This window comes from Thermothelomyces heterothallicus (genome assembly GCF_042370625.1).
Source record: "Thermothelomyces heterothallicus CBS 202.75 unplaced genomic scaffold P884_scaffold_1, whole genome shotgun sequence".
Taxonomy (NCBI): Eukaryota; Fungi; Ascomycota; class Sordariomycetes; order Sordariales; family Chaetomiaceae; genus Thermothelomyces; species Thermothelomyces heterothallicus.
In genome coordinates, this window is record NW_027192562.1 from 2,091,646 (window position 1) to 2,119,558 (window position 27,913).

Genomic DNA, 27,913 nt, shown 5'->3' on the forward strand with positions numbered 1-27,913 from the left:
CGCTAGTGACGCGACCCTACTGTATGTACGGGCGTATGTATGTACGGTATGTACAGGACCCCAGTAGTTAAAGCGAGCCCCTGTAGTGAGGCGTTCCGCGCTTCTTGGCTTCGGCCCGCGCCTTGCAGGGCGGTCGGTTGCATTTGCCGGCAGTCGACATCTCAGTCAACCAGGGTCCACCGACGCGGACTACCTCCTTCTCTAATCTGAACACACAATAGCGTAGTAGTGGGCTCGTACTAGAAGCATCTTACGATACGGGAGAACGGAGGAAGGAACGCAGGTTCAAGATACGGCAACCACGACTCCGGTGCCGCATCTGCCAGGAAGGTATGCACAGGGACGAACATGCCTCATTCTGCGATATCGATATAACTAGCTGCTTCCTCGCGCGGCGCGTAAACTATACCAAAGAATCGCATCCCTCATGCACTTCCGTATATATGCTCCGACCGAAAATATCCCTTCAGAGACCATCGACCTTTTCCCTTTGCATCCCGGACTGTACAGTACATATCTTCACTCGTCATGCGCCGGCAACTGCCGCGCAAACCCAACCAAGGGCCAATACAACCACAGACGTCTCAGAGAGACGGCGAAGGGAAGAAATAATTTCAAAAAGAGATGGGAAAGAAGAAGAATGGTGGGCACCGAGCACCCAGTTTCGGTAGTCAGCAAGCCATAATAACCTCCCTTACCCCTCCCTTTTTTTTTTTTCTTAATACTGACCAACATTCATCTCCCCGCCCCCCCGCTCACCCTACTTGTCCCCTTCTCGACCTCTTTCAAAACAGCCCTCAGGTCCCCCTTACACCGACGGATGACTGCCACACACCCGGAGCACACATTCAGGTAGCACGCGCTGCATATGTAGCACTCGGCATTGCGGTCCTTGTGTCCGCACGTCCGGCACGCGACCGGGTTGGTGCGCTGCCTGTTGGCCGTCATGTACCGGTGCTGCGTCAGGCAGGCATAGTGCCGCTGTGTCAGCGGCCTAGCGTCCGGGATCGTGTCCGCCGGCAGGGGGGTGTACCACCCGCGCGGGAACCGAGCCGCCCCCGGGTGATCCGTATGATCTGGTTCATTGGGGTCCGGCTCACGGAGGGGGAGGAGCTCACCTCCTCCTAAGGTGGAAGTGAAATCGGCGGAAGGGAAGGAGTCGATGAGGACAGGCTGTATTTCATGCCGTTGCCGCGGTTTTACGGTTTCGATGGACTCTGTTTCAGAGAAGGCCCGCGGCCGGATGGGTTCGCGGATTGGATCTTGGGAGAGTGTCTGCCGGGCTGCGAACTGGGTTGATGTGTTGCCCGATGATGCTCCGGTTGGAGCGGCGGGGGATGACCGTGCAACTTCGTCGCTCTGGAGAGACGGGGCTGCAGGCTGGGCTGGAGCCGAGGCCTTGTTTTGATCAGCCGGAGGTGAGTAAGGGATGTAATGTTTCTGGCTTGAAGTCTGGTCTCGGTCTGGCGTCGGAGATACGGGGACGATCTGCGCCTGGCTGGAAGCCTTGCCGTTGTCGGCCCCGGGCGGCGCCGGGGGTTGCGTCTGCTTCTGGATCTGGTTTACATCAGGTCTCGGAGACATTGGGAGGGCGGCAGGCGACCGCACGCCTAGCCCCGTGCCTTCCGGACCCGGTGCCAGAGACTGGGAACTCTTGGCATGGCGTAGCTGAGCTCCTGGGGCCCCAACGGCTTTCCGAATGATCGGCTTCGTTTCGCCGGTAGGTCTGGGTGACGACGCCGGGGACATCGGCGAGACAGTTGTATCTGGCAGCGGGCTGTGAGCATCGTTAACCCCGTGCTCGGGCGTCGGCAGACGTGCAGCCGAGGCCGAGGAGACGGCCGCCGATGCTGCCGAACTGAGCGTGGCGGCTGGCCCGGTTCCCTGACTGCTCAACTCCTCCTCTCCGCTTCGTCCCCTCTTCACAGTTTCTAGGTTCTCCTTGACCCGTGACCCTTCTTGTCCCATGCTTCCTCCCCCCTGCGCTGCGGGCTCTTCGCTACGTGCAGGCCGAATATTCCGCCCAGGCAAGCCCCCGTTGGCACCACGTGGAGGGGGTCGCTGAGCTGGGGCTGGTTTGGATGGCTCCCGGTTGCTCTTGGGAGGAGGGGGTGGCAACGGTTGTGTTTCCAGGCCGCTCTGGCCGCTGTAGCTGCTCTGCGAGGAGTTCTGAGCTGACGCAGCAGTGGAACCGTGACTGGAAACCAGTTTGAGGTCCGGCACAACCAAGTTTTTGTCAGCCTTGAGCGATCGCCGCCTCCAGAGCTCCCCCTGCTGTGGAGAGCCTTTCCCCGAGGGTGATCCGGCGTCTGTAGACGCTGATGGTTGTGTAATTTGTTTTTGCAGATCGGGAGGCGTGCGAGGCCTGGAAAGACTCCGCTGGGAATCTTTCAAAGGCGGCGGTGGTGGTAATTCTTTGTCATCTCCCTCGAACACCCGGCCACGGGGCTCTTGCTTCTGCGCATCCTGATCCGATGGCAATGATGGTAAGCCACGCGTTGGTGATCCGGCCTCTGCGCTGCCTTTCTGTAGGTCCAAGTTTGGTGACACAACCGAATAGTCACTTTTCGGGTCAAGAATGCCCTCGGGCGAATCGGCTGATGCCGACAGTGGTTCATCGTCCGTGTGGTCAGAGTACGCAGATAGGAGACTCGAGATAGAACCTCCGGGTGAGGGCAGCGGGTTTGTGGATGCCGCGGCCGGAGAGGGGGTTGGGGAAAGAGCTGAAGTTGAGGTAACGGGAGCTGCAACGGGCCGCCGCGGGATGCTCCTAAGCGGTGGCCCGGTGAGCTTAGGGGGCAAGGAAGGTAACGGAGAGTCCAGTGGTTTGGCTACTGCAGCCATGGTGGTTTCCCTCGTCGCGTGGACCTCACTCTTTGGTGGCGGTACGGGAGGCAGCGGAGCCGTGGGATGCGGTTGAGGCAGGGCCTTCTCAGAAGCCAGCGGTGAAAGGTCAAGTTCCGAGTCAAAGTCAAACGTTGGCAAAGAAGGTGGAGGAGGAAGAGCTTTCGAAAATCGAGACCGCCCGGATTTTGGGGGCTCCAAGGTTGCTGCTCCCACCATCTTGTCTTTCGAATCCGTATAACCCCCTGGCACAATCAGTCGTGGATGGTATAGCTGGCCAGCTGCTATTGCGCCGACGGGCTATGCTGTGCCCCTGGGCGTCGGGAGTGATCCTGCTCGTTGTTCTCAGACACGCGTCTCAAGGGCATCTGTCGTCGCACAAAGATGGAGCCGGTCGACCACCATATCCTGACTCCTGATATGCTACGACGTGCTAACGACAGGGTGGGCGTTTCGTCCAGTCGATGTGCTGCTGGAGCCGTCAGTCTGAACCCGGAGAGGCCTGAGGCGCAGACGCGGGGCGAGAGCAGAAAGGGTATACGGAGTACAAGTATCGACACAGGATGGCGACCAGATTTTCGGATCTTCTGCAGTGATGCAACAGGCAAAACCCGACAGGGCTCAGATTAGACGATCGCCTCGGCCCCTGGTCCCTGACTAGCTGAAACAGTGACTGGCCAGCAAGAGGGACGAGCCAAGACCAGACTTTGATGACAGGGGGGCTGTTTCAAGCCGCCTTCCCCCCCAAAACCAGACGGGTCAGGGGCCTGAAGAAGCAGGATTCGACGAGAGAAGCCGTTGGCAGCGGGAATGGCGCGTGCAGAGTGTCCTATACATACACAATAACTAGTTGACCACGCGGTTTTCTTGATGGGGATTGGATGGGGCAGATTTCCCCTTGTCATCGTGCCAAACACTGAGTAGTCCGTTTTTCCCTATCACCAGCGCCGGACCGATCCGACGCTCATTGGGAGCCGACACACCCCACAGTGTGAAAGGTTGCAGGTGGTTGCGGAATGATCGGATGCTGCAGACTCGGCTCAAAGACCCCCCCCCCCCGGCGGTGTCCGGGATTCCGACGCCATTGCAAGGACGGGACGGGATGAGTCTTTCCCGAGGCTCCGCGAGCGAAACAAAGAATTAGCAGGGAAGAGGAACGGAAAGACTGACTCCTCGAAATATTCCGCACAGGAAGGAAAGGAGACCGGGAAGCTGCTGGTCAGCGCAGGAACAAGATCTCCACTCTTCAGGCCTTGGTGTTCACCGTGCTTTGCGATAAGGATGTGAAGAGCAAAGGGCCGCGGACAGAAATCCATGATGAGACAATCAAATCGTCAACAATCGGGCGCGGTGTGAGCTTTGCCATTGCAGTCTTCGATTCGGTGGCTTGATACTTTTCGCATTTGTGCGAGTAATACTGTTGGGGTTCAGATGAATCCAGGCTGAATTGGGAAGCACGCTGCCTAGCATCAGACCACTGCATTCCTTCTCAAAAGAAACTGATCCACAATCCCCTTTGAATCCTGCAGTGGCATCCCAGGCAAGTGCTCAGCCATATTCCGCCAAAATCCTTTGTACCTTCCTTTGGTAGACACCATTAAATTTCCTTAGGGCAAAGAGTTCCCGGCCGTGAATGCACGCAGTCCGCTTCCGACGCTGGGGCATCACTGCCATACAGTAACACCTTATCTCGTTAGCTCTATAGAGGGAATTTGAAGGCAAGGGCCCGAAAATGCCCACCTTCGTCGCAGCGCCGATTAGATCACTTCGGCGCAGTGAAGACGACCATGGCAGCGGCCTGTGCAGAGCGCACAGACTATGGTCCATTGCGGTTGGGCGTTGCGCAAGATGTGAAGCATTCGTGCACCGCACTGCTGCGGCCATTGCAGCACTCGTATTCGCCCGTCTTTTTTGAGCACAGAAGACGCCTTCACTTACACCTATGCAAATTCAACCACGCTGTTGCGCGGGCACGCGCGGTGAGAGGTCTGCCAGGGAACCACAGCCTCTGGAAGGCCTCTCTCAGAGTCCCCCTCAAGCTCACGATTAGCTAGCAATCCGTGATGGCAACAGGACGTGTACGGATTATAGCTTCCCTGCTGCTTGGCTGCCTCCCTTGAGACACGAGGATGCGCACAGTCATGCGGCTTTGCTGGTACGGTTCGCTTGACCCAACGAGGACCGCGACGCTTTGGCTCTCAGAATGCGATGTAAGATGGGTTTAGACGCTATACACTCCACCGTTCGCGATGGCCTCTCATCATCACTGCTCTGTTCAAGCAGGAGAGGCCTTGAAGCGAAAGCACCCAGTATCATGAAGCCCCGTTTGTTCCTCACAATCCTCGGATGGTTCAGTCAATCGTGGCTAGCCCAAGGAGTTGCCCGTCGCATCGATACCCAGCACGAAGCAGTCGAAGCAGTCGAAGCAGCCCCTGAGCCCTACAGCGATGCCGCGGCGACTGGCCCTTCGCCATCCGAGACCAGGTACCTGCAGCCGAGGCTACACCTCGATATCCGAGCAGCAGCAAGGTCGGCCATCGAGGCCATGAACAAGAAGTTCTATTCCTCCGCGCAGGCAATCTGGTCGCCAGGTGACCCGTGGTGGCTCAGCGGCGTAGCTCTCACCACTGTCATAGACTACATGCGCAAGACAGGTACCGGCGATTACCTGGGTCAAGTTGAGAACATAATCCGGGTGCAGAGAACCCAACATCCGCAGAACGGTGGCGAGTTCCGCGCCGACTCGACTGACGATACGGGATGGTGTAAGCAAGAATCTGGGCGCTCTGCGCCTTGGATGCCGTTTTGGGAGTCTCCTTGTGATCCCGAGACCGTGACTCTGCTTCGAGAATGCCCTGGACACGCCCAGAGAAGGAGCCTTTTTTGGCTGACATCGTTGACAGGGGGGCTCGCCATGATTCGGATGTACGACCTGACGGGCGACAGCACCTACCTCAGCATCTCGACCGAGGACGAGACCTTTATGTACAAACACTGGACTTCCTCTCCTTGCGGTGGTGGAATATATGTCGACACCAAAACTAAGACATACAAGAACGCCATCGCAAACGAGCTCTACATCAAGCTCGCGGCCTCCCTGCACAACCGCATCGCCAACGATACCAAGTACCTTTCTCGAGCGGAAACCGCCTGGACCTGGTTCCAAAGATCGGGCATGATCAAGGGCGACAGCCTGATCAACGATGGACTAGCCGCTTCCAGCAACGGGGCCTGCTACAACAATGAGCTGCCCGTCTGGACCTACAACCAAGGCGTCATTCTCGGCGCCCTCGTCGGTCCGTTCTCGCCACTCCCCTTCCTGTTCGTCTACGCCCCAGCAATCACGGCCTGCCTTCTGACTAAAGCATTCGTATTCCTCTCCCCCCTCCCCGAATCACAGAACTCTACCGTGCCACCTCCTCCGAGACCTACCTGACTTCGGCCCGCGCCATCGCCGACGCGGTCCTCTCCAACGACGGCAGCACCAATCCGCAGCTCAGCTCCCCATACGACGGCGAAGGCGGCGGAGGCATCCTGACGGAGGCGTCCTGCAAGCCCGACGAGCCAGACGGGTGCAACCATGACCAGCAGGTCTTCAAGGGCGTCCTGGCGTACAACCTGGCCGAGCTCGACGCCGCCGTCCCGGACGGCAGCCGGCCTTACCGGGCGTACCTGGAGCGGAACGCCCAGAGCGCGTACGTCAACGCGCGGGAGCAGGCGACAGACCTGTACGACGTCGGCTGGGCAGGGCCGCCCTTCAGGGACTCGACAATCGGGAAGCAGGCGAGCGCGGTCGGGCTGCTGGTCGCTGTGGTCTGACAGGGGGAAAGACCGGGAGAAATTTTGGGGGGGGGGGGGGGGGGGGGGGGGGGGGGGGGGGGGGGGGGGGGGGGGGGGAGGGAACAGGGGCTTAGTGTGGTGCTGTGATTGTGATTTGCAATGTTGGATAGGCCTGTTCCTCCATTCTTGTCCCTGTCTGGTGATCTCGTTCTAGCTTCGTATGCCTGGCAACGAGGCTAGCCGATAAGCTTTCAACCTCACGAGAAGGTTGACAGAAGCGTCTCTGTAAAGAATAGTTGCTGTGTACTAAACACACGGTGGCGCCATCGGGTACACGCGCAAACGCAAAATACAAATGGTAGAAGAGGTGCGTCTCGTGAGCGGCTTGGTCAACAGAGCAGGACTCCGCTACAAAACATCATACACGGCCACAAGAACAGGCAGGTGATGATAAGAGGGTCAATGGATGCAGTGTTCACTGTGTGTTTCAGGAGGTGCACCCAGGGCAACGGCCACCTCCGTTTCCCTGGCCAAGTGTGACGTAAAATAATAGCATCGTTGGGATATCAAATGCTAACGAGAGCTAACCCGTCCGTTCCTGTATTCCCCCCCTCCCCCCTCCTCCTTTGCCGTGCAAGTCTCCTTCCGTGCCCTCCCGCACGGAGTCATGCCGCCATGCTTTGCCGTTGACCTAGCCGGCGCCTAAAACATAAGCAAATCCAGGCAAATTCCTGCCCTAATGTGTCTTGGTAACCGCTTCGTGTTTCTCTTCTTTTCCCGCCTACTCAATCCCACCTCTCCCTCCCTTCACAAGCTGAACGGCCTCCTAGGGTACGTAACGCCCTCGACGGCCGCACTGTCCACGAACCAGCTGCACCGCTCGCCACACCCTTCGTTGACCAGGGCACAGGGCAGGCCGTTGCCCTGCTCGAAGATCTCCTTCATCACCTCCTTCTTGCCGGCGCCCGTGGCCACGAAGGCAACCTTGACGGCGTGCGTCACGACGGGCAGGGTGAGGGTGACCCGGCGCGGGGGCGGCTTGGGGGAGTCCTCGATGGGGGCGACCCAGGCGGCCGTCTCGCGCAGCAGCTCGTGGCCGGGGAAGAGGGAGCAGGTGTGGCCGTCGGGCCCGCAGCCGAGGAGGAGCAGGTCGAAGATGGGCAGGCGGACCGAGTCGCGGCCGGCGAAGCTCTTGACGAGCTCCTGCTCGTAGCTGTCGGCGAGCTCCTGCGTGTCGTCGAGGAGGGACGGGTCGATCGGGTGCACGGCCGGCTGCGGGCCGTCGGCGGGCAGCTTGTCGAGCAGCTCCGCCCGCAGGAGCCCGTAGTTGGAGTCGGCGTGGTCCAGGGGCACGGCGCGCTCGTCGGCGAAGAAGATCTCCCACTTGTCCCACCTCACCTTGTCGGCTTCCGAGGTGGCGGGCGCCAGGAGCGCCTGGGCCAACGTCTTGGGGAGCGAGCCGCCGGACACGGCCACCTTGAACACGCCGTGGCGGGCGATGCCGGCATCCTGGCAGTGGATGACATAGGCGCGGAGGGCCGGGGCCAGGGCGTCCACGGTCGGGAACGAGTAGAGGTTCGCTTGTCCGCCCATTGTGTGTAGTTTATTTTTTTATTTTTTTCGACCTAGTTCTCTCGCGGGGTGTCGATGTGGATCAGGTGAACCTTGGGAGACTTGGCCAGCAAAGGCTCGGCTCCGGATTTAGGGTTAGCCTGGTTGAAAAAAAAAAAAATCTTCTCTTGGCTCTACCAAGATGAAGAGTGTGTGTATGCCTAACGATTCGAGTGGTAGATGGTGAGGTGTTTTCGGAAGGGAGTTGCAGCTGGTGAAGGTTGGATGGGTGAATGGAGGGGTAGCTGCAGGGGAGCTTTGGCGGCTGCCATGACCCTCACCTGGAATGTTGGGGGTCATGGTTATCGACAACCTAACCTACCTTTGCCCGTGCAATGTCCACTACGTATACACAAACAGTAACTCAAGCCTCCGAGGTAATAGAATTGAGAGAGAGAGAGAAGACATGTATAGCTTGGTATCTAGCGGTCACACCTTACTCTTATCGTTTGATGCAACTGCGCCTGCTACTCTGCGTGCCCAAGGGTTGCCGCAAAATCAGATTTTAGTCGAGGGCGGGCGAGAATGACGGGGCCGACTGGGGCTGATGTGCGAACCGCGAAGAAAGGAGGAAGTGATGATGGAATGCTGGCCGGGAAAAAATGGCGAGCCCACCTTTACCACACCCTCGGTTCCATCCATGCGGGGGCCAGATAGTGGGAGCGTACAAGTACCTCAGCTACCTATGATAGGTCATAAAGAGTGCATCGTTTCTACCTGCCTAGCTTTGGTAGATGGTTACGGAGCACCTACGTACCGTAGGTCTACGCGAAATCGAACTTGTTTGGCCGCGTTCCACGCAGCTGTTGGCGGCCCTTCGATTTATAGCGTACCACGTATATCCTGCCCTTGTTTATACCACGGATACTGCAGTACTTCCATCCGTCTTCGTTGGACGCCGAGGCGGGGGGGCTGATAGAAGGAATGCGAAACTTCGTTGCGGTAATCGAGGCGAACGAAGCCGCCACAGTGACGGTTATGTGATTGGTAAAAATCAATCACTCGATATTTGGGTTGTCAAGTCAGTGGCTGGCAAGTGGGCTGCTGAGGGGCTCGAAGGAAGTGCTTACTATCGTTGCCAATGTTCACAGGGTACCGCTTATCCCGTCGTCCGGTATACAACGCGCCGTCCAACAACCATACGTGTATGTACACCTCCTACCTTGGTTTACCTTGGATTTACATGGTTCATGCGCACTAGTGTCGTGTAGTGTACGTGTCGAATCCAGAAAGCATCCCGCACTCTCTTACTCGCGTGACGATTCCAGAAGTTTCACCGAAAACCTTGCGGGGTAGCGAGGAATGAGGGGTCGCTAAGGGACCCGGGAAGTTTGAATGGGTTGCAGTTGTGGGGTTCCGAGTTGCAATGCAGCAACTTCAACCCTTGCAATGATCTCTGCAGCATGATGTCGGAATCTTGCGATGCGTGGATGCCCCTCGCATTGGCGAAGAGGCACATGTATCATCGCTTGTGGGCGCATCCATTTCCAGGGCAAGTTTTCGAAAATGCTCCGGCTCAGTCACGTCGGCCAAGGGCGTAAGCTGTCATGACAGACTGCCCCGCAGCATGGAGAATACCCGCAACTTCCTGCCTCCCTCTTTTCACACACTTTCGAGGCCTTGACTGGCGCTGCATCCGGGCATTGTATGCCCATGGATTGATTACGGACGCGAGGCTAGAACTTCACTGGTCCGGATGGGATCTGCAAGCCACTTCAGCCGTGGGTTCCGAAACCCGTTCTCGACAGGATGGGCGACTGGACCCTGGACCCTGTGATCTCAAAGGAATCGACGAGGTTAAAATAGTGTATATAGGTGACCTGACCAAACCCCTTGTACTTGAGCTGACCAAACCCCCTGTTAAGCGAGCTCGCTTAAGCTGACCTGACCAGACCAAAACTTCAAATTTTTTAGACTGGTCAGGTCAACTTTATCCCTCCCCACAATTCTAAAAGAATGTAATTAAACACTTTATAATGAATTCTAAATCGATTTAATAAAATTATAAAGATTAATTATTAGATTTTATTACCTTTAAAATTAATATATTTAAAGAGCCTTTTAAAACTAGTTTAAAACTAGTTTAGAATCGATTTAGAATTACTTTAGAACTAAATTAAATTTAATTTAGAAAGTATTTAAAATTAGTTCTAAAATAAAGCTTTAAAAACTTAGTAAATTATATATTAGGTAAGATTGTATAACTTATAATAAAATTAATTTAGAATGGATTTAGAATTAATTCTCTATTTTTTAGGATATTGGTCAGGTCAGCTTAAGCGAGCTCGCTTAACAGGGGGTTTGGTCAGCTCAAGTACAAGGGGTTTGGTCAGGTCACCTAAGAACTGGTTAAAATAGGGCTGGCTCTGAGCTCTGCCGTGCAGGGCGCGATGTACGGATTACTGTAAAGGTCGGGTGCATGCAATGTCTCGGACGATTTGATAGCACAAGGCCGACAAGTACGGATTACCTATAGTCGTACAGTACAGTACATAGGTACCTTACATACACCAAAAAATCAGGAACCTGGTAGTATGTTGGAGGAGGGTGCCTTGCCTCAGGTAGGTTATGTCATACCTGAATTTAGCGTACGACTACCGAAGCTGTATGTACGGATTACACCCGCGCTTCGTGCTTCGGGAAAAACCAATTGTTGACTTGTGAACGATCGCTCCTTATCGGAAACGCTAATTCCCGGCAAGAACGGCATGCGCCCTGAGCAGCGCGAACCAATCATTGCAGGCGTTTTGCCCTCCAGTTCAGTGGCCTTGCGATTTCGGCCAGGATGGGTTCGGCTGCCGGATTGTTGACAACCTTGACGGAGCCGGAGATCGCTGGACTCAACCAAAGTACTCCGTACACGTGCAGCCAAGCGCACCTGGAGCCGTTTCCTCCCCTCCCCCCTCAACCGCGTTCCTGCGTTCCTTGTAACTCCCGTACCCGGTTGGGATCATGTCGAAACCAAAATACCTCACCGGCGACAGTGCCGCCATTAACGAGTTCATCGACCGTTTTGATGTGTGTTGACTCTTTCCCCCCGCAACCACCACGAGGCTCCTGACGGCACGCTGACTCACGGGTCGGATACCAGGTGTTTCTACTGGATTGCGATGGTTAGCATGCATCATCAGGGCCATCTTCTTGCCAAAACGTTAACCACTTGCTCAGGGGTAATATGGTCGGGTGACCATGTGTTTGAGGGCGTTCCCGAGACGCTCGAGTTGTTGCGATCGAGAGGTCAGATCAACGACACAGACCTGCGCGTCTGCGCTGTCACTCACCGCTATCGAGAGGGTTGCTAACCCCTTCCGCATCAGGCAAAAAAATTGTCTTTGTGACAAACAACTCGACCAAGTCCAGGGAGGATTACCTCAAAAAGTTCACTAGCCTTGGCATCCCCTCGAACGTGGAAGAGATCTTCGGCTCGGCCTACTCCTCGGCCATCTACATCTCCCGTATCCTCAAGCTCCAGCCGCCAAAGAACAAGGTTTTCATTATCGGCGAGGCGGGCATCGAGCACGAGTTACGAAGCGAGAACATACCCTTTATTGGTGGCACCGATCCGGCCCTCCGGCGGGACATCACGGAGCAGGACCGCCAGGGCCTCGCGGACGGGTCCCTCCTCGACCCGGACGTCGGCTGCGTGCTGGCCGGGCTCGACCTGCACATCAACTACCTCAAGCTCGCGCACGCGCTGCAGTACATCCGGCGCGGCGCCGTCTTCCTCGCCACCAACACGGACTCGACCTTCCCGTCGCACCACACCGTCTTTCCGGGGGCCGGGTCGATCAGCGCGTCGCTGGCATACATGGCCGGCCAGCAGCCTCTGGCGCTGGGGAAGCCGAGCCAGGCCATGCTGGACGCGATCGAGGGCAAGTTCCAGCTGGACCGCGCGCGCGCGTGCATGGTGGGCGACCGGCTCAACACGGACATCAAGTTTGGCATCGAGGGCCGCCTCGGCGGCACGCTGGCGGTGCTGACGGGCGTGAACAAGCCGGCCGACTGGGAGGCGGACGACGCCGTGGCGGTACCCGCGTTCTACGTCGACAAGCTTAGCGACCTCCGCGCCGCCGCCGGGCCGTAGTTCTGTAGTAGCAGCAGCAGCCGCGGGCTCCAGAACGCTTGATGGGCCTCCTGTGGGGGTAGGGTTCCGACTCTGTAGCGTACCTCGCCGGCCCTCCCGAGTGAAACAGTGCTGCATTGTGTGTGTGTGTGTGGCAAGGCCGGCGTGATCGGCTCAAAGTCGGTTCAGAGGGCGTATGTGGAGCGCTTGCCTCTCGCGGGAAAGCAGTCGGTGATATCAATCCATGTCCCGTGCCGTCCGACAGGGCAAGTTGGCGATCCCTGATACTCTCTCGAGGATCGTGGGTAGCATCGAGTGTTCGCGTAACCGTGCCGACTGCAGTGGCAGGTGTCGGGAGGCTAAGTGAGCAAGTCTTCCCGGAGCTTGGCGGTCGGTGCCCTGAAAGTGCCACTGCAGCAACGTGCGTCAAGGGACGATGGTGACACCCCCGGGCACATCCAGACGCGGTTGGGCGGCCGAAACTTCTGCGGGCTGTTTGTGGCTCATGGGGTTTTACTATACATACAGAGTAGTACGCAGTGAAGTGATTCGTACGGAGTAGTCCTGCACTCCACCTCACGAGGAAGCCGGGGTGGGCACCAGGGCAGCAATGGGGTGCGGCCACCATGAGTGTGGTGTGGTGTGGTTTGCCCGGCTTCCGTGCATTGCACCAAACACTGCCGGCCTTCAAGGATGCCTGGTTTATCTAAATGTAAGCATTCTGGGGAACGGCGGGGGCTAGACTGCAAATTGTGCAGAGGAGAGGGAAGGAGAAGGGAAGAAAAAAAAAAACTGCCATTGAAGGTGAGAGAGGTAGAGAGCGCGAAAAAGACAGAGAACACACTTTTACAACCTACATACCGTGGCATCTCCAATCTCGAATCCTGCCCCCTGCCCACGAACCATTTTCCATGCCTTTGTTAGCCTTCGAGAGACCTCGTTGCCTTGGCAGGCGAATTTTTTGACCCCATATCCCCCCCAATTCCAAGCCCAGGGTGGTGCCGGTGCAATTCAGGGCCGGTCACGGACCGGGCCTTTTATTCCGGATCGCGCCTTCCTCTGTGTCATCGTCAGGTTCGCAAGTTCCACACAGCTTCGTTCGCTTGCTTCTGCCTTGCCAGAACTGGGGAAGGAGCCCTTCCCAGTAGTGTCAGGGTGTCAGGAACCGGGCCCGCCAACTCACAGCACAAGCCCACTTCCCCTCCTCCCCTCATACGGCCCTGTTCCCTGGCCCGAACATCCAAGGACCTCTCGCAGCCGCATGTCGCGATATCAAGACACTCGTTGGATATAGCGGCACACACGGCCTTCCTTGCTCGTGCTCTTGGCGATCACGGTTCCATCCAGGGACAGTTCCCTTGGGGCAAACCTGCAAGGTCTCTGGTCCCCCTGTCCCGCGTTATCCTGCATCAAGCAGCTGAGCACCCAAGCAGACACGCTCCACTCGACGTAACCGCGCACACCATGGAAGCGCCAAATCGCAACTGCAGTCCTCACACAGACAGCTCTTCGCCTTCGGCCCTCACGAATGAGAGAGAACCTCCGCGCGGGCCCCTCTTACACCGCCGGCAGCAGCTGACGGAGGCCCTGGCCCGGTCCCCTTACGACCTGATCCTTTACTTGGAGCGCGCCGTGGTCCACTCCGACCTCGCCTACCCGGACCTCGCCGCCGGCGACGCCTACCGTGCTCTGCTCCTGGCCGACGAGGTCCGCGACGAGAGTTTTGAGTACCATGACCAAGCCAAGGAGTCCCTTCGTGGGTACAGGACCGCGCCCTGCCCAGAGGTGCTCAACCACGGCAGCCTCGTCGAGGACCTCGACCGGATCGTCGACGGCCAAGGCGTGGAGGCGGCCGGAGAGTGCAACATTTTAGCAAACATCGCGTCGGTCCGCTGTTTCCAGATCCTCTCGTTGAGCCTCCTGCTATGTGGCTGCCTGAAGAGCGCGCTTGAATTCTGCGAAAGGGGCCTCAAGATGGTGCCCCACAACCGGGAACTCCATGAGATCAAGGACTACATCGAGCAGGTTGCCAGGCGCAGGTTACGGAAAGGCCCCGACGAGCCCATCGAGATTCACATGCTCCCGGACCGCGGCGTCGTACGCCGGGAGGTCTACCCCTGGAACACACACGAGCCCGATCGCTTTTGCGCAGACTCGCTTTCGTTCCTCAACTCCCAGCTCGCAAAGATTGCGCCAAAATGCGAAGTCAAGGTCTCGAGTCTCCCGGTTTTGCTGGACGGCGCGAGCAACACCGACCAGTACGACATCATCCCGACGTGCAACCAACTCGGCCTGTTTGCGAAACAGGATATTGACCCTGGGGAACCCGTCCTGGAAGAATACTCGCTTCTGACTGCCAACAATCGTCACAAGGAATCGACTTGCGATGCCTGCGGTACCGAGCTGCCACCCCTCCAGAGCGACTCGAAGGCGGTAAGCTGCCCAGAGTGCCACGACACCATCTTTTGCGACGAGTTCTGCTTCGCCAAGGCTCAAGAGCTGTACCACCCAGCCGTCTGCGAGAAGGATGTCGATTCGATCGCCAAAGACCCGGACCCGAGCGTCATCGACGAGTCTCTCTACCTCCTTCTCCTGGCACGGCTGCTTGCCATGTCGACACATCAGGATATCCACCCATTGGAGGTCCCAGAGATCAAGTACAGTACGTTCACCGTCAAGCAAAACATTGCCAGAGATCGAGGGCAACCGTGACTAAGATTGTGCAATCAGTCTGGGGCGACTTTGTAAGCGTGGCCCTCAACGATGTCGACGGCTCCATCACGGACGAACCGCCTCCCGAGTGGACGCTCCCCTTCTCTTTCAAATACAATGTTGAAACACCACTCCACATCCTCGAGAAGATGGACATCGACATCTACGCCACCCTTGACCGCCACGATCTCTGGGTATTCAACACGGCCTACGCCAAGTTCCGCGGCACCGCCTCGGCGCGCAAGAACCCGCGCGACGGCCGGCCCGATGTCGCCGCGGTACACCCCTTCTGGTGCCTCGCCAACCACGACTGCAACCCCAACGTCACCTGGGAGTGGGGCGGACGCATGCTTCTGTGGGCGCGCGAGACTCGCGTGGTCGGGAATCAGCCCGGCGGCATCAGAGCGGGAGAGGAGATTCTGAACCATTACTGCGACGTGAACCTGCCGGTGCAACAGCGGAGGGAGTGGGCACAGGGGAGTCTAGGCGGGTGGTGTATGTGCCAGCGGTGTCGGGAAGAGGCCGCTGCTGTGGCTACTGCTGCTGGCGAGCCGAGGGAGGAAGTCAATGGGAACGGGGCCTCTTAATACACCGCCTCGCGACATGAGAGATAACAAGCCTGTTATGATGAGGCTGAAGGGCATTGTATACGACGGGCATGATCGTGGATGCATGAGGTTTAGGTGTCATGTGGTGATGATCTGAGCATGCGCTAGCTCTGATGGCGCGATGTGCTCGATATTGAAGTGAGGATGACTGATGTCTCTGGAACTATCTAATTGATATTGTGTTCTTTTTGAACAGTCTTGAATCCGTTGATGATGATTGCGGTTGCAAAAGAGACTCGCTCCGAAAGGATGGGAACGGGAGTCGGGGGTAGTGGTGATTGGAGGGGCAAGCGACCTTTGCGGGTTTCGACTCGAGGTTGGACGAGAGCGAGGATGGTGTTTGTTATCGGTCGAGCGGTCGATGCTCCCCGGGAGTCAAGGTGCCGTGAACAAGACCGAGCTGGGACGTTCCGAGGCAGGGCTGAGTTGAGCGGGCGATGTGGTGGTCCTGTTGCCTGGGGAACGCGCACGGCGGCGGGACAGGGCCTAACCCTCTTACCAATGACAACATGCAGTCGCGGTGCTTGGTCCTTGTAGAGCCAGACATGAGAGGTAGGAAGTACTAGACGAGCCTCCAATGTCTGGTATAGTCTCTGAAGTGGCCCGTCATTCGATACGACGCGGCACACGCTGAATGCTCTCTCTCCTTTGTTGTTCAAACTTGGGGGCTGCTGCTTGTTGGCTTGTTTGTTTATTCATTTGTTTGTTTGTTTATTTAACTTCATCTAGGATCAACTCGTCTTCGGTTTGGGTAACTATAGGGACCGTATTCAACCAGGCCGGAGCGTGGTTGCAGCTCAGGCTATGTACTGTATGTACATTAAGGTACATACAGTCCGTATGTACTGTACATACACGGGGTGGAAAAGGAGATGGTGCATTGATGACTTGTGTCCCCGGCTCAAGTCTGAGTAACCCGTGCCGCCCGGGGGTCTCGACCGAAAATCTGAGTGCCTTGCTGTCTATTTCTCAGGAGTGAATCTCCCATCACCTTCGCGAGTGAGCTCGGGTGGAGGGGTATGAACGTGTGTGTCCGTGCTAACCTCGACTCTGATTTCAAGTATAGCAAGCATGTCAGAGCAAAACGACTCTCTCCTCTCTCGATCACATCTCCGGTTCGAAGCTTTTTCAGGTCAAGTTCACCTTCCCCCCAGCCCCAAGCCAATTTGAGCCCAATTTGGGGCAAGTATTGAACGAGAACCGTCACGACCCAGGAGTGCCAGTGTCAAGTAGGAGGATCTTGCTTCTGTTGTCTTTGGAAAGCTGGTTGTCCCTCCTGAGAGGTTTCGCGTTTTGGATCATCCAGTTTGGGCATTGTCCCCTGTTGGAGTCCCCCAGAGTTGTAAGCAATCTTGAAACTATGTGGTTTCCTCCACATCCGTCGAGAGAACAGGTGGCTATGTGCACAGCTTTGCTTCTCTTCCTTCTCGGAACGTACTAAAACCCTAGGACCTCCGTGTGCGTGGGTGGAGGTTGTGCTCAACTCGCTCAGTGCGATCTAGCCCTGATTAGAACCTGACCCCGTGCGGGGGTCATAAGCAGAGCGCAGAACTGACCGAGCGGCTGAGGTACACAGGAAGTGATGTAACAGAATTGGGCATATTCCGTACAATGCCAAGTAGCGGCCCAAGCAACCAACAATTAGAGCACAAGGACGCGGGGTCGGGGGGGGGGGGGAGGGGGGTTCCCTCTTGGAAGGATGAGCATGCGAGAATGAGCATTTCAGGAACGCGACGCCTGTTCCCGAGGGTGCTGCTTTATTTCATTTCTTAGCTTAATCAAGCCAATTTTCGTTCCTTCATCTATTACAAAAGTGATATGTTAATAAAAAAAGAGAGGAGACAATGTTTCCACATGACGAGTTTGTTGATTGGAATGACAGATGCAATACGAGCATCGAGCGGCAAGCGAAGTGCCGAACCCAAGAAGTCGCGAGATGTGGTCGACTCCGCCGTCTGATGCTTGTCGAGGAGGATATTCCGATGACCGGGTTTGGGATTATGAATAGGCTGAGTTGAGGTGGTCGACCCGCGATCTAAAAGTATGCACGTAACCGAGAACGACGCCGTAGTACTTCGTGACGAGATAGATGGATGTCTTAGCGACTCAAGCCACTGGGGTATGCGTTGAAGAGAGGGCGCCGCCTCGACCAATGTCCCGGCCAACCCCAGCCGTGGTTCCCAAAGCCAAACCGGACCGGACCGAAACCGTGAAACTAGGGGGGGGAAAGTCCCAAAACAACCAGTCCCTGATAGCCCAGAATCCCTAAACCCAAATAGCTCCACGCCCGGCAACAGAAGTGTGTTGTCACCTGCGGGAATGATGATGATGATGATAATGATGAGATGATGATGCCCAAAGTCCCTAACCCCTTTGTTGAAAACGCCTCGACCATGCTACTCCGTGCAAAAAAAAGTGCCGTGATTTGTGGTATTACATCGATCCCAGACGAAGGAGAGCCTCTACAGCCTCGCGCTCCTGTGCGTCAGCGGCCACGACTCTCGACGTCGAGGGTACGTTTAAGTTGGGCGGCGGCGCGTTTAGCTGCGGCGGGCGCGCCATGCCGGCCGAAAACGAGCGGATGCCGCCGCCAAAAGGATGAATGCTGTTGAAAGGGGATTGCTGGTTGGACCGGGCTTGGTATGACGACGCACGGAGCGCCGCCGCGCCAACGGCTGCCCAGTCCTCGTCGTCAGTCGCGTCCTCCGGATCGTCATTGTGCCTGGGCCTATCGTCGTCGTCGGGGGCCTCGGAGCACGATGCCGAACCGGAACCGTCGAGCGACATCTTGTCGGCTTCGTGGTCCATCATGTCCATGTCGGTGTCCATGAACCGGTCGTCGTGCGAAAAGGCGGCGGAGAAACCGCCCAAACTAGACCCGAGGTTCGCACCGAGTCGTGACCGTTCCGAGTTCCACCCGGGGGTCTTGACGATGGGTATGCTGTTCGGGTGGGTGCCGGGCGATGCTTGACGCGACAGCGAGTCCCGGGGAGGCTGTCCCCGTCGCTTCGCGTCCCACCGTCCCCAGCCCACCTTCATAAACTCCACATCACCATCCCGCCCGCCTCCATCGTTCCCGCTTCCCTTCCCCTCCAGAGCGGCCACCACCAGCCTGCGCGCCTTTGCCGGCGCGATGCCCGCGAACCCCGGGACCGAGGTGGTGAGATAGCCCATTATGTGTCGAATCGGCAGCGGACCGTGGTTGAGCAGGATCTCGGGCAGATGAAATTTGGCTAGCATAGCCGGCGTGATGGCGCCGGCCGAGTCGTGAGGCGGGGATCCCAGTCCGGCGTCGTGTTCGCCCCTGCCGTCCAGCAGGTCCAGGTCTGAGTCGATCGAGTCAAGACGGGCCCGCTGCAGCTGGGCCTTGAGGCCATGCGGAGGCAGCGAGGGGGAGATGGAGTTCGGGGGAGTCGGGAGGTCGGTCGGGTTGGTTGCCACAGGGACGCTCCGCGCCGCTACAGCAGCTAAGTTGTCTCGGCCGGAGGTCATCGCGATATCGCGGACAGCAGATGCCATAGTTGCCATATTGACGTTTCTCGGGGATGTCGACTTGCTTCGAGACGTGTCTGCAATGCGGCGCACCCGTGTGTCAGCACTACTTCTCTTGGTACACACGGTGCGTCGCGTTGATGGGCGCTGGCTGCCGCTGCCGCTGCCGCTGCCGCTGGTGATAGCGGTCGCGCGAGCCATCGAGGTTCTTTGGTGTTGTCGGCCGATGGCCACTGGCTGAGGGGCGGGATTGGGATTGCCCGCTGGGTTGGAACTTTTTGAGTCACACTCACAGATGTCTGAAGCAAATGCGCAGCTTTCTGATTAACAACTTTTGGCCGAAGGCTTGTCGGACAAAAGTGCGGTGGGCAAAATGGCAGAGCTGCTGCGGATGATCTTCTGTGACAAGAGATGACTCTCTTGATGTAAAGTCAAGTGGTGAGAAGGATTGCTTTGTTGTTCGCTTTGGAGAAGCAAAAAGAAGAGAGCAGGCCAAGGAATGGCAGGCCAGGGCAGTATTAAACATGTGGTGCCTGGGCACACAGGATTGCGAATGGGAAGGTTTGTGCTCGTCACCGGGCAGGGGAAGTACATGGGCTACAAGGCAGGTACATCCGTACCTCGCAGCGAACATTCAGACGGATGTAACTAATGCGCGAAGTTGGCACTGGGCAGCTCAGACCAAGCCCACCCATGCTGCAGCTGCTGGGCCTCGTGGGCCCTAGGGGCCAAGCCGATTTTCTCCGCCTTCGTGGCATAACTACAAGTAAGGTGTGCGCACGGCGATGCGAGAGGACGAGCCAGTCCCCGTACCGTGTCATTGGCACAGCAAAATAGCTGGGCACAAAAGGAATGCGATGCCTCTGGGCTATGTTCGGCTTCGCCGCTCGGGTGCGGTTTCAGGTCTTTCCTTAGCATGTCACAGCTAATTACAGCAAAAAAAAAAATCTGTGTTGTCGACTGTTGACAATCCTGGTTTTTTTGCTATCAGATGAATTCGCCTACAAATATTTGGTTAGGGTTTGAACAAGATTACTCGTATCATCAATATTCGGTGAGCCGAGCTTCGTTGCGCAGAACCCCAGAATGACGACAAAACGGTGGAGCAGTCCGTATCCCGATAGGCACAGTGCGAGACCCGTACTTGCTACTCGCCAGACATCAAGGTTCCGGGGCGTACCTTTCCAGTCTCCAAGGAGGCTGGCCACTGATGGCTCACATTTGTGCCTTGTGCTTTCTCTTCCGTTCTCTGCGCGCCCGTCAACCACCAACTGGAAGCCAGCCCCTTGTCATGTGCTTCAATAAAGCACCCACAAAGATCACACAGCAATTACGGATCTCGATTCATTTTTTTTTGTGTTGTCCAGATTCATGGAAGCCTCTCGTTCCCCGCTTCTAGGGCAATGATGGGTTGACTATGCAGTGCACTACTCTGACCGGCTCCCACGCAACTTATCTCGCTATCAATTCTGGGACTACTTGGGCTGGTGATAGAATGACCGAATATTCCCGCAACGCTGCCGCGTCCTGCTGACTCACTCCCGTCATACACTACGTATATTGACAGTGCCACCGAGTATGTACCTATCTTGCGAGTTCAGATTTTGGAAACATCGCGCTCCCGGAGCCGGGAGAGCCACTGTCTGAACTTCAACCCTGATGTTGGAGAGGAGACCCAAGAGGAGACCGTTAGGACTGAAAGGGGTCAGCAAAGCTTCAAGAGGCCTGAAAATCAAAAAGAGATCTCGGAGCGTAATTTCGTATGTTTCCCAAACAGCACCGTCAAATCATTGACGAGACGAGCACCGTGAATTTATCGAGCCCCGGGCGTCTATCATGGGGTCTCGAATTGGATCTAGCAGCACTTGGCTTATGAGTCCAGCTGACCCTCATGGGGCCAACGATAGATCGAGGGTCTGCTCACGCACAGTCTCGGATCCGCGAATCTCAAACGTCGGCATTATCTGCACTCACGGAACCAGATCCAACCCAGGCCACTGATTCAAGGCGGGCAATGCCCCGAGTCAATACCGTCGCCACCCCCGTAGGCCAGCCGCCAAAACAAAAACAAAAAAAAAAAAAAAAAAAAAAAGAAAGAAAGAAAAAAAAAAAGGGCCGCACAGGTTCGTGGGCGCGGAAGACATGTTCTACCCGTCGCACATTGGCATCCCCACGTCGTGAAGGGCTCGGTGACTCGGTCCACGCAAGTTCCCCGTGCAACCCCGATTAGCCCACCCCAGATCGATCGCCTCCGCTAACGGTTCCTTCGGCTGAAAGCGGGGGAAAGAGTTTCGTTTTCACAAGCCACTCCCCCGAATCCAGTCCAAAACGTGGCCCACAAACTGGAGAACATTGTCCGAGCAGAAACACGCTGTACATGATAAGCCCTCCTCTCAAGTCTCTCCACAACAGGACGGACAAGATCTCCTCCTGCGAGAGTGGGACGGAGAAACGGTCCCATGGTTGCCCGAGAGGGGTGCTACCAAGCTCCACGCCGACAATCCCGAGGTCCAGCCCACCTCAGGTCGCTCCGCGTCACGGTCCCAATTGAGTGGTTAAAAAGGCGCCAATGCCTGTGGTGACTGGCTGCTCTGCTACTCTGCAACGGCATTCGTCGTTTCAAAGGATGCCGAATACTGCATCCGGTTCTCGGAAGAAGATATGGAGACCCCCCTCATTGCGTTCGCAGCCCCGTGCCAGGGCGGGCCAAGGGAGACAGACCTCCTTCATTCATCTGCATCATAGCCCAACCCACATGACATTCCGTCTCAGCCATACGAAGACCGCCGGCCTTGCCTTGGTTCCCCTTGATGAAGTCCAATCAATCACTCCGTTCTTGGTGGTTGGCCAAGGTCTTGCACTCACGCCTTTTATCGCGGGTTCAGCTAGGAGAATGTCACGTTCCCCCGCATCCTCGACGCCATGGCATTGCGAGGTTTCGCGGCGGGATAGGTCAACTCGACGAAGAGGCTCGTCATGCTCCGCTCTGCTGCTGGAAGACATATTGCCTGCACGCCTACATAATACCGTTAACGAGGCCCAGCCCAATAATGCTAGTAAAGGTGCTGAAGCCTTCTTCTTTTTAAAAGGGTGGCGACAGGCCGGACTCAACTTACCGCCTTGAGGATATTGAGCTCCGCCCTCGACTGCTCGTAAACCTGCCGATACTCGTTCAAGCTTTCGTGCAGGACAACCTGCTTGGTGGTCCTGCCCTCGCAGATGGCCTTCATCTTGAGCTCCATCTCCTTGCGCAGGAACGGCTTGCCGAGACTGGTCTCAAAGTGCATCCGGTCGAAGCCCTCGATCAGGGCCACCCCCAGGCTGGTCGGGATGAACTCTCGCACGCCACCGCCGCCGCCGCCGCCCCCACGCCCACCCCGTGCTGCACCCCCGCGACTGCCGCGCCCTCTGCCCCGTCCGCGTCCGCCTCGCGCTGCGGGAGGTGGGTCTGCTTCGCCGTCGTCGTCATCGGCGGCGGCGCCCTGGTTCCCGCCTCCACGGCGAACCACGGTCTGCACGTACTGCCGTTCTTGGATTTTCTCAATGTGCTCGGCCATGGTGGCGTCGGTGCCGATGCCGTTGGCGTCCATGAGCGCGATGAGGTCGGCCTCGGTGAGGTAGCCCGGCGGGCTGGTCTTGCCCTCGGTTACCATTGCCTCGGTGGGTTCGAAGCGCTCGCCGACGGTGAAGCGGGGCAGCTGGGCGGTGCCGGTCCAGTTTTCGTAAGGGTAGACGTCGAGGTAGTTGCGCTCCAGGACGATGACGCCGTGCGCGGTGAAGGTCTCGTCGCCGTAGAGGATCTCGACGTCCGTGGCCATGCCGCGGGCGTCCTCAGAGCAGCAGGCCAGGAAGCGCCGCGTGACGAGTTCGTAAACCCGCCTCTCGTTGTCGTCAAGCGCCGCCGGTGCCGCGTAGGTGATGGGGTGGATTGGAGGGTGGGCTTTGTCGTCGTGCCTGCCCTGGCGCGGTTGCTGGAACGCGCCGTCGACCAGGGCCTGCGCGAACGAACCCCATCGGCTGTCTTGTGTCTGCTTCCTCACTAGCGCGCGGAGGTCCATCCCCTTATCAAAGCGGTCGGTCTCGGTACGGGGGTAGCTGATGAATCCCTTGTTGTATAATTTTTCGGCTACTGTCATGGCCTGCTGACCGCTCATGCGGAGGAACCGCGTGGCCATCTTCTGCAGCTCGACCGTCGTGAGAGGTAGCGGCTTCCACTTCTTGGTTGGCTTCTCCTGGACCTTGGTGACTTTTGCTGTTCTGGCAGCGAGGCATCGCTCGTAAAGGATAACGACGGACATGCGGTCGAATAGTCGATGTCGGGACCAGTTGAAGTCGACCTGGATGCCGTCCCTCTCGTGCATCACTTTGATTCCCCAGAAAGGCTCGGGCACAAAATTCTTGACGCGGAAATACCGGTCCACCACGAAACCGAGCGTTGGGAACTGACAAGACCCTACGCACGTTAGAGAGCACTATGCGGTCGACGGCGGAGTTCGGATATTACCGTAGCTCAGCGTGAGGTTGGACAAAGGGCCTCCGAGGGGACGCAGGTTCAGGGTCAGGAACCGAGTGAAGGCGTAACCAATCCTGAGGTCGAGCTCGATACGTGCAGACACGGCGTCCACCTGCCTGTCATCTAGGGCAGTGAGCCGCCGAGCGGCGGATAGAATGTGACTAGATCAAAGTCAACACGGTGACGGCCAGCGGGTGTTGATGATGATGACGTACGCTCTTTCGACATTGCTGAACCGCGCCCTCTTGACTTGAATCCGAGCATTGCCCTTTCGTGCCGCGTCCCTGATCTCGCTTCCGATGTGCTCGCCTTCTCGGTCGCAGTCGGTCCAGATGACGAGCGCACTGGCGTGCCTCGCCTGGTCTTCAATGTTCTTGGCGATTGACTTGCTGTCCTGCCCGGAGTCAGTCAGCACTCGCGAAACTTGAGCTGGGAGAGCCGGGATTCGTTTACGCTAGAGACCACCGTCATAATGGGCGCGTCAAACAAGCGGTCGGGTGGCGGGTACTCCCACTGCTTGTAGTCGCCTGGAAACTCGACTGTCGTGAGATGGCCTTTGACAGCGGTCATAGTTACCGAGCAGTGACCCCATGGCGGCCCAAAGTCGAAGTCAAATGTGTAGTTCTTGATGTACGCATCTCGTGTGTTGCTCTGGCGCAGCGTTAGCAGAGCACCAATGACCGCGATCCAGCAGCCAGAGCACCCACGGTTTGGTAATGGCCACCGGAGAGATGACCTGCAACTGCTTTGGCGATGGAGGGCTTTTCAGCCACACATAGAATGCGCGTCATGGCCGTCGATGGTTTAGGCGCAGCAGTGGTCGATCGGCAGAGATGGCGCTGGAGCAGGCGATGAGAGACTCGCGGGCCGGAGATGGTCTTGCGATGCTTGTTACCTCCTGGAGATATCGGGGTCGCGACGATAGCACACCTGTCTGACTCCGCCTATTATGAAGGGCATTTCTGCGCTTGTTTTGCGAAGGTCCAGGTGATAGTTGTGAGAAGTTATCCAGCATGCGGGATTGCACTGAAAGAGCAACTGCTTCAACCCGGACCGTGAGCGCGGCTGGACGTTCTCAGGCTTGGAATCTACAATGCATCACTTATTCTCCGAAAGAAAGAGGTTCAGCGTGTTGTGGCTAGAAGACCGGTATCTTTTGTCTCTATCCTTAGCTATTGGTGGCAGGCTCCGTCGACGCGTTTCTTTTCAGGAAGTCGCGTCAACTTGGGAATTGAAATTCATGCTTTGCATAAAACGCGGACGCGGGGGAAAGTGGGTAAATTACCGTCAGCAGCTTGAAATTGTTTCCTTACGCACCAAAAGGGGTGTTACATTCGCTGCAATAACTGGTGTAATCCGGGTGCTACTACGGGTAACTACCACTGCAGTGAAATGCCACAAAGGTACTCAGGCCCACTAATAAAACTACCGACTCCGTAAACGTGTCGGTGCATGACGTCTCCGGCCAGGAGAAACTATGCTCAGCCGAGCGATGACGCCAACACTGCAATTGGATGCCAGGGCAACCGAAGGGCATCGCAAAACGACCTCGAGTCGTCGCCCAGCCAAACCGTTATCGTTTACTTAATTTTTCTCTTCCCCCATCCAGATGGCGCTCCCGGTCGTGCATACGCTGGAGGAGTGCGCCGACTTCTCTAGGGCGGTCAAGCCCTTCATCCCGCAGCTCTACGGCCTCCCCGCAAAGCTGCTCGACGTCTTTGCGGGACACGAGACCCTCCTGCAGTTGTACACCGAGACAAACCCGGTCATCTCTGGCTTTGCCATCTCGGTGTTCCTAGGTGCCGTGTTTCTTGTAGTGGCTGAAATTAACCGCAACTACTCGCAGGTCGACCGCTGCTGGAGCCTGTTGCCGACCCTGTACATTGCGCACTTTGACGCGTGGGCGCGCCTCACGGGAGTGCCCTCTCGGCGGACCGACGCGGCACTGCTTTTCAGCACCATTTGGAGTGTGAGTGGGACAGACCATGCATGCCCTTTGGAGACGGACACCACAGGCCAAGTGCTGACAGCGTGATGTCTGAGCGCAGATTCGCCTCACCTATAATTACTGGAGGAAGGGAGGTTACGGTATCGGCCACGAGGACTACAGATGGTGAGCAACCGCGATGTCCTGTGAAGCACACGCTAACAACATCTGCCAGGGAGATCATCCGGCGGCAGGTCCCTAAAGTTGTGTTTCACATCTTTAACTGGACCTTCATCTCCTTTATCCAGAGCATCCTGCTCTTCGCCATTGCCGCGCCAGTCTACACCATCCTTCTAGCGTCGACCATTGAACCAGATCTCAGCAGCGCCGACATCGCGTCAGTGGCCGTCGAGCTTGGACTCATCCTCATCGAATACATTGCCGACGAGCAGCAATGGGGTAAGCTTGTGTCCAATTTGGGGAGAAGAACCCAAGGCTAACCACTCGCACAACTCGCAGTCTACCAGTCGGCAAAGAAACAGTACAAGGACTCGGCCAAGGTTCCCCGGGGATTTAAGCAGGCGGACCTCGACCGCGGCTTCGTCACGTCCGGCCTCTGGGCGTACAGCCGTCACCCCAATTTCGCAGCCGAGCAGTCCATTTGGTTCGTCCTCTACCAGTGGAGCTGCTACGCGAGCAAGACTCTGTACAACTGGGCGGGCGCAGGGCCGTCGTTCCTCATCCTGCTGTTCCAGGGCTCGACATGGCTGACGGAGCTCATCACGGCGGGCAAGTACTCCGAGTACCGCGACTACCAAAAGAGCGTGGGCATGTTTGCGCCGAAGGGATTGTCGCCCTACAAGGGGCCCGGAGTAAAGATCCCCAAAGTGATCCGGACAAGCGAGCTGGCGAGAATGCAGGAGCAAAAGGAGAAGAAGAAGCAGAAGCAAAAGTGACGGGTAGAAATGGAGGGCCCTGGGGAGCCGATTCAGGGGAAAGGCCGATGGTTGTGAGCCCAGACGGCATGTCGTTGGATTAAAAAAGCGATGTACTTGTACTGTACTCCCGTACATACGGAGTATGGGTCCGGCAGTTCTTCCGTTTGGAATACGGTGCAGAACACTGTACAAGGCACCTATCGATGTGTGCGACGAAGTTGGGATGGATGCGTCCCTGAATGTGGCCAACAGCAATATGTAATGGACATACGCAGCACAGTAATCCGTACACATGTGTCCTGTTGGCGTCTCGTGTTAGCGGGATAATTGTGGAGAGGAGGCAACACATGTACGAAGTGGCGTATTTCTGCCAGCCACGAGGAGTGGCAGCCAGATCCGCGCAACGGATTTTCAGGGTCGTGTTGGATACTGGAGAGATCCACATGTGGATCTATTTGATGAGTACAGATTATTCCGTACACTAGCATACCAAGTAAGTTACAAGGATTCGAGTTTGAGACGACACATGCCTGAGGCGAAAAGAGGCAGAAAAGCACTCGAGGGTACAAAATGCTGCCATTAAATGCTTTCCCAAATCCTGCTTGAAATGTGATCGTGTAAAGTAAATTTGGTGGGTTATCATCGCAAAATCGCCAACAAAGGACATGCATCACGATTTCAGGACCCAGGCGCCCGGGCGGCTCAGCAGCAAATGACCGTGTCCATGTCCCTGGGACTGGGTCGGGGGGGCGCGCTAGTAGAAGCTCACCTGACCAACCCCCAATATTGCTGGGTGGGGTGCGAGCCGGGAAGGAGCAGGGCCGCCAATATGATGAAACATGGTTCTATGAACTCTCAGCCGCCTCCTTCAGCTGTTCGCGGCCCTTTTTGGCGGCCGCAGGCAGCTGGCCCCTGGCCGTGGCCGACCGGCAAAAGCCACCGGACGGAAGACCAAACGGCCCAGGGCTCCACCTCCTTTTGTGAACTGCGGCCCCCGTACGGAGTACCGGAACCCACCTCGGTGATGAACGATCTTCGCGGGAGATGCGTTGGGCCTCACCCCTGGCCAGCGGCTTCGGGAGAGCTACCCCGTGGCCTGGCTAAACCATGTGGCCGGTCTCGAAGATGACGATGAATGGGGTCCCCCTCGAGGGGCCCACCGCATGGAAAGATGTGCGAAGCGCATTAGTAGTGTACGCAGCAATGCGAATATATAATAATAACATTGATGTCCCCCGACTTCGTCTCAACCCCCCGAACGCATCGCCGCCTGCCTGCATGTGCCTGCACGGTTACCCTGGCTCTCGCTGTTGATCTCTGCATGCTCACTGCGATAAGGTTTTCGACACGCACACACCGACACTCGGGTGAACAATCCGTCCTCCTGCACGTTCGATTGCAGACTCACGGAGCACCGGAAAGCAC

The 27,913-nt window shown here is 57.0% G+C and overlaps 9 protein-coding genes across 9 annotated transcripts; 4 read left to right on the forward strand and 5 right to left on the reverse strand.

Moving 5' to 3' along the window:
• Nucleotides 1-67: 67 nt before the first annotated feature.
• On the reverse strand, nt 68-2,844 carry P884DRAFT_266162 (uncharacterized protein; the record flags this gene model as incomplete). The annotated part of the gene is made up of 4 exons (XM_069442006.1): nt 68-206; nt 255-319; nt 760-1,076; nt 1,119-2,844. The coding sequence occupies 4 exons, from the start codon at nt 2,842-2,844 to the stop codon at nt 68-70; spliced, it is 2,247 nt and encodes a 748-aa protein (XP_069301931.1).
• Nucleotides 2,845-4,888: 2,044 nt separating this feature from the next.
• On the forward strand, nt 4,889-6,733 carry P884DRAFT_9941 (glycosyl hydrolase family 76-domain-containing protein). Its single transcript, XM_069446226.1, has 2 exons — nt 4,889-6,140; nt 6,245-6,733. The coding sequence occupies exons 1-2, from the start codon at nt 5,048-5,050 to the stop codon at nt 6,661-6,663; spliced, it is 1,512 nt and encodes a 503-aa protein (XP_069301932.1). The 5' UTR covers nt 4,889-5,047; the 3' UTR covers nt 6,664-6,733.
• A 274-nt stretch (nt 6,734-7,007) lies between these two features.
• Nucleotides 7,008-8,319, reverse strand: P884DRAFT_253832 (uncharacterized protein). Its single transcript, XM_069440837.1, has one exon. The coding sequence runs from the start codon at nt 8,215-8,217 to the stop codon at nt 7,432-7,434; it is 786 nt and encodes a 261-aa protein (XP_069301933.1). The 5' UTR covers nt 8,218-8,319; the 3' UTR covers nt 7,008-7,431.
• A 2,868-nt stretch (nt 8,320-11,187) lies between these two features.
• Nucleotides 11,188-12,319, forward strand: P884DRAFT_189563 (HAD-like domain-containing protein; the record flags this gene model as incomplete). Its single annotated transcript, XM_069437445.1, has 4 exons — nt 11,188-11,253; nt 11,327-11,348; nt 11,404-11,472; nt 11,553-12,319. The coding sequence occupies 4 exons, from the start codon at nt 11,188-11,190 to the stop codon at nt 12,317-12,319; spliced, it is 924 nt and encodes a 307-aa protein (XP_069301934.1).
• P884DRAFT_9982 (uncharacterized protein) lies at nt 12,096-13,464 on the reverse strand. The gene is made up of 2 exons (XM_069446231.1): nt 12,825-13,464; nt 12,096-12,634 (listed from the first exon to the last, which is right to left on the reverse strand). Exons 1-2 carry the CDS (start codon nt 13,165-13,167, stop codon nt 12,288-12,290), a joined length of 690 nt encoding a protein of 229 aa, XP_069301935.1. The 5' UTR covers nt 13,168-13,464; the 3' UTR covers nt 12,096-12,287.
• Nucleotides 13,465-13,762: 298 nt separating this feature from the next.
• P884DRAFT_190303 (uncharacterized protein) lies at nt 13,763-15,597 on the forward strand (the record flags this gene model as incomplete). The annotated part of the gene is made up of 2 exons (XM_069437506.1): nt 13,763-14,960; nt 15,029-15,597. 2 exons carry the CDS (start codon nt 13,763-13,765, stop codon nt 15,595-15,597), a joined length of 1,767 nt encoding a protein of 588 aa, XP_069301936.1.
• A 2,454-nt stretch (nt 15,598-18,051) lies between these two features.
• P884DRAFT_266167 (putative Sin3 binding protein-domain-containing protein) lies at nt 18,052-19,137 on the reverse strand (the record flags this gene model as incomplete). The annotated part of the gene is made up of 1 exon (XM_069442007.1): nt 18,052-19,137. The coding sequence occupies one exon, from the start codon at nt 19,135-19,137 to the stop codon at nt 18,052-18,054; it is 1,086 nt and encodes a 361-aa protein (XP_069301937.1).
• Nucleotides 19,138-22,084: 2,947 nt separating this feature from the next.
• Nucleotides 22,085-24,414, reverse strand: P884DRAFT_188523 (DNA topoisomerase; the record flags this gene model as incomplete). Its single annotated transcript, XM_069437368.1, has 6 exons — nt 22,085-22,126; nt 22,227-23,563; nt 23,615-23,784; nt 23,839-24,017; nt 24,077-24,274; nt 24,331-24,414. The coding sequence occupies 6 exons, from the start codon at nt 24,412-24,414 to the stop codon at nt 22,085-22,087; spliced, it is 2,010 nt and encodes a 669-aa protein (XP_069301938.1).
• An 818-nt stretch (nt 24,415-25,232) lies between these two features.
• P884DRAFT_189802 (uncharacterized protein) lies at nt 25,233-26,506 on the forward strand (the record flags this gene model as incomplete). The annotated part of the gene is made up of 4 exons (XM_069437467.1): nt 25,233-25,592; nt 25,672-25,736; nt 25,786-26,009; nt 26,070-26,506. 4 exons carry the CDS (start codon nt 25,233-25,235, stop codon nt 26,504-26,506), a joined length of 1,086 nt encoding a protein of 361 aa, XP_069301939.1.
• Nucleotides 26,507-27,913: the final 1,407 nt, after the last annotated feature.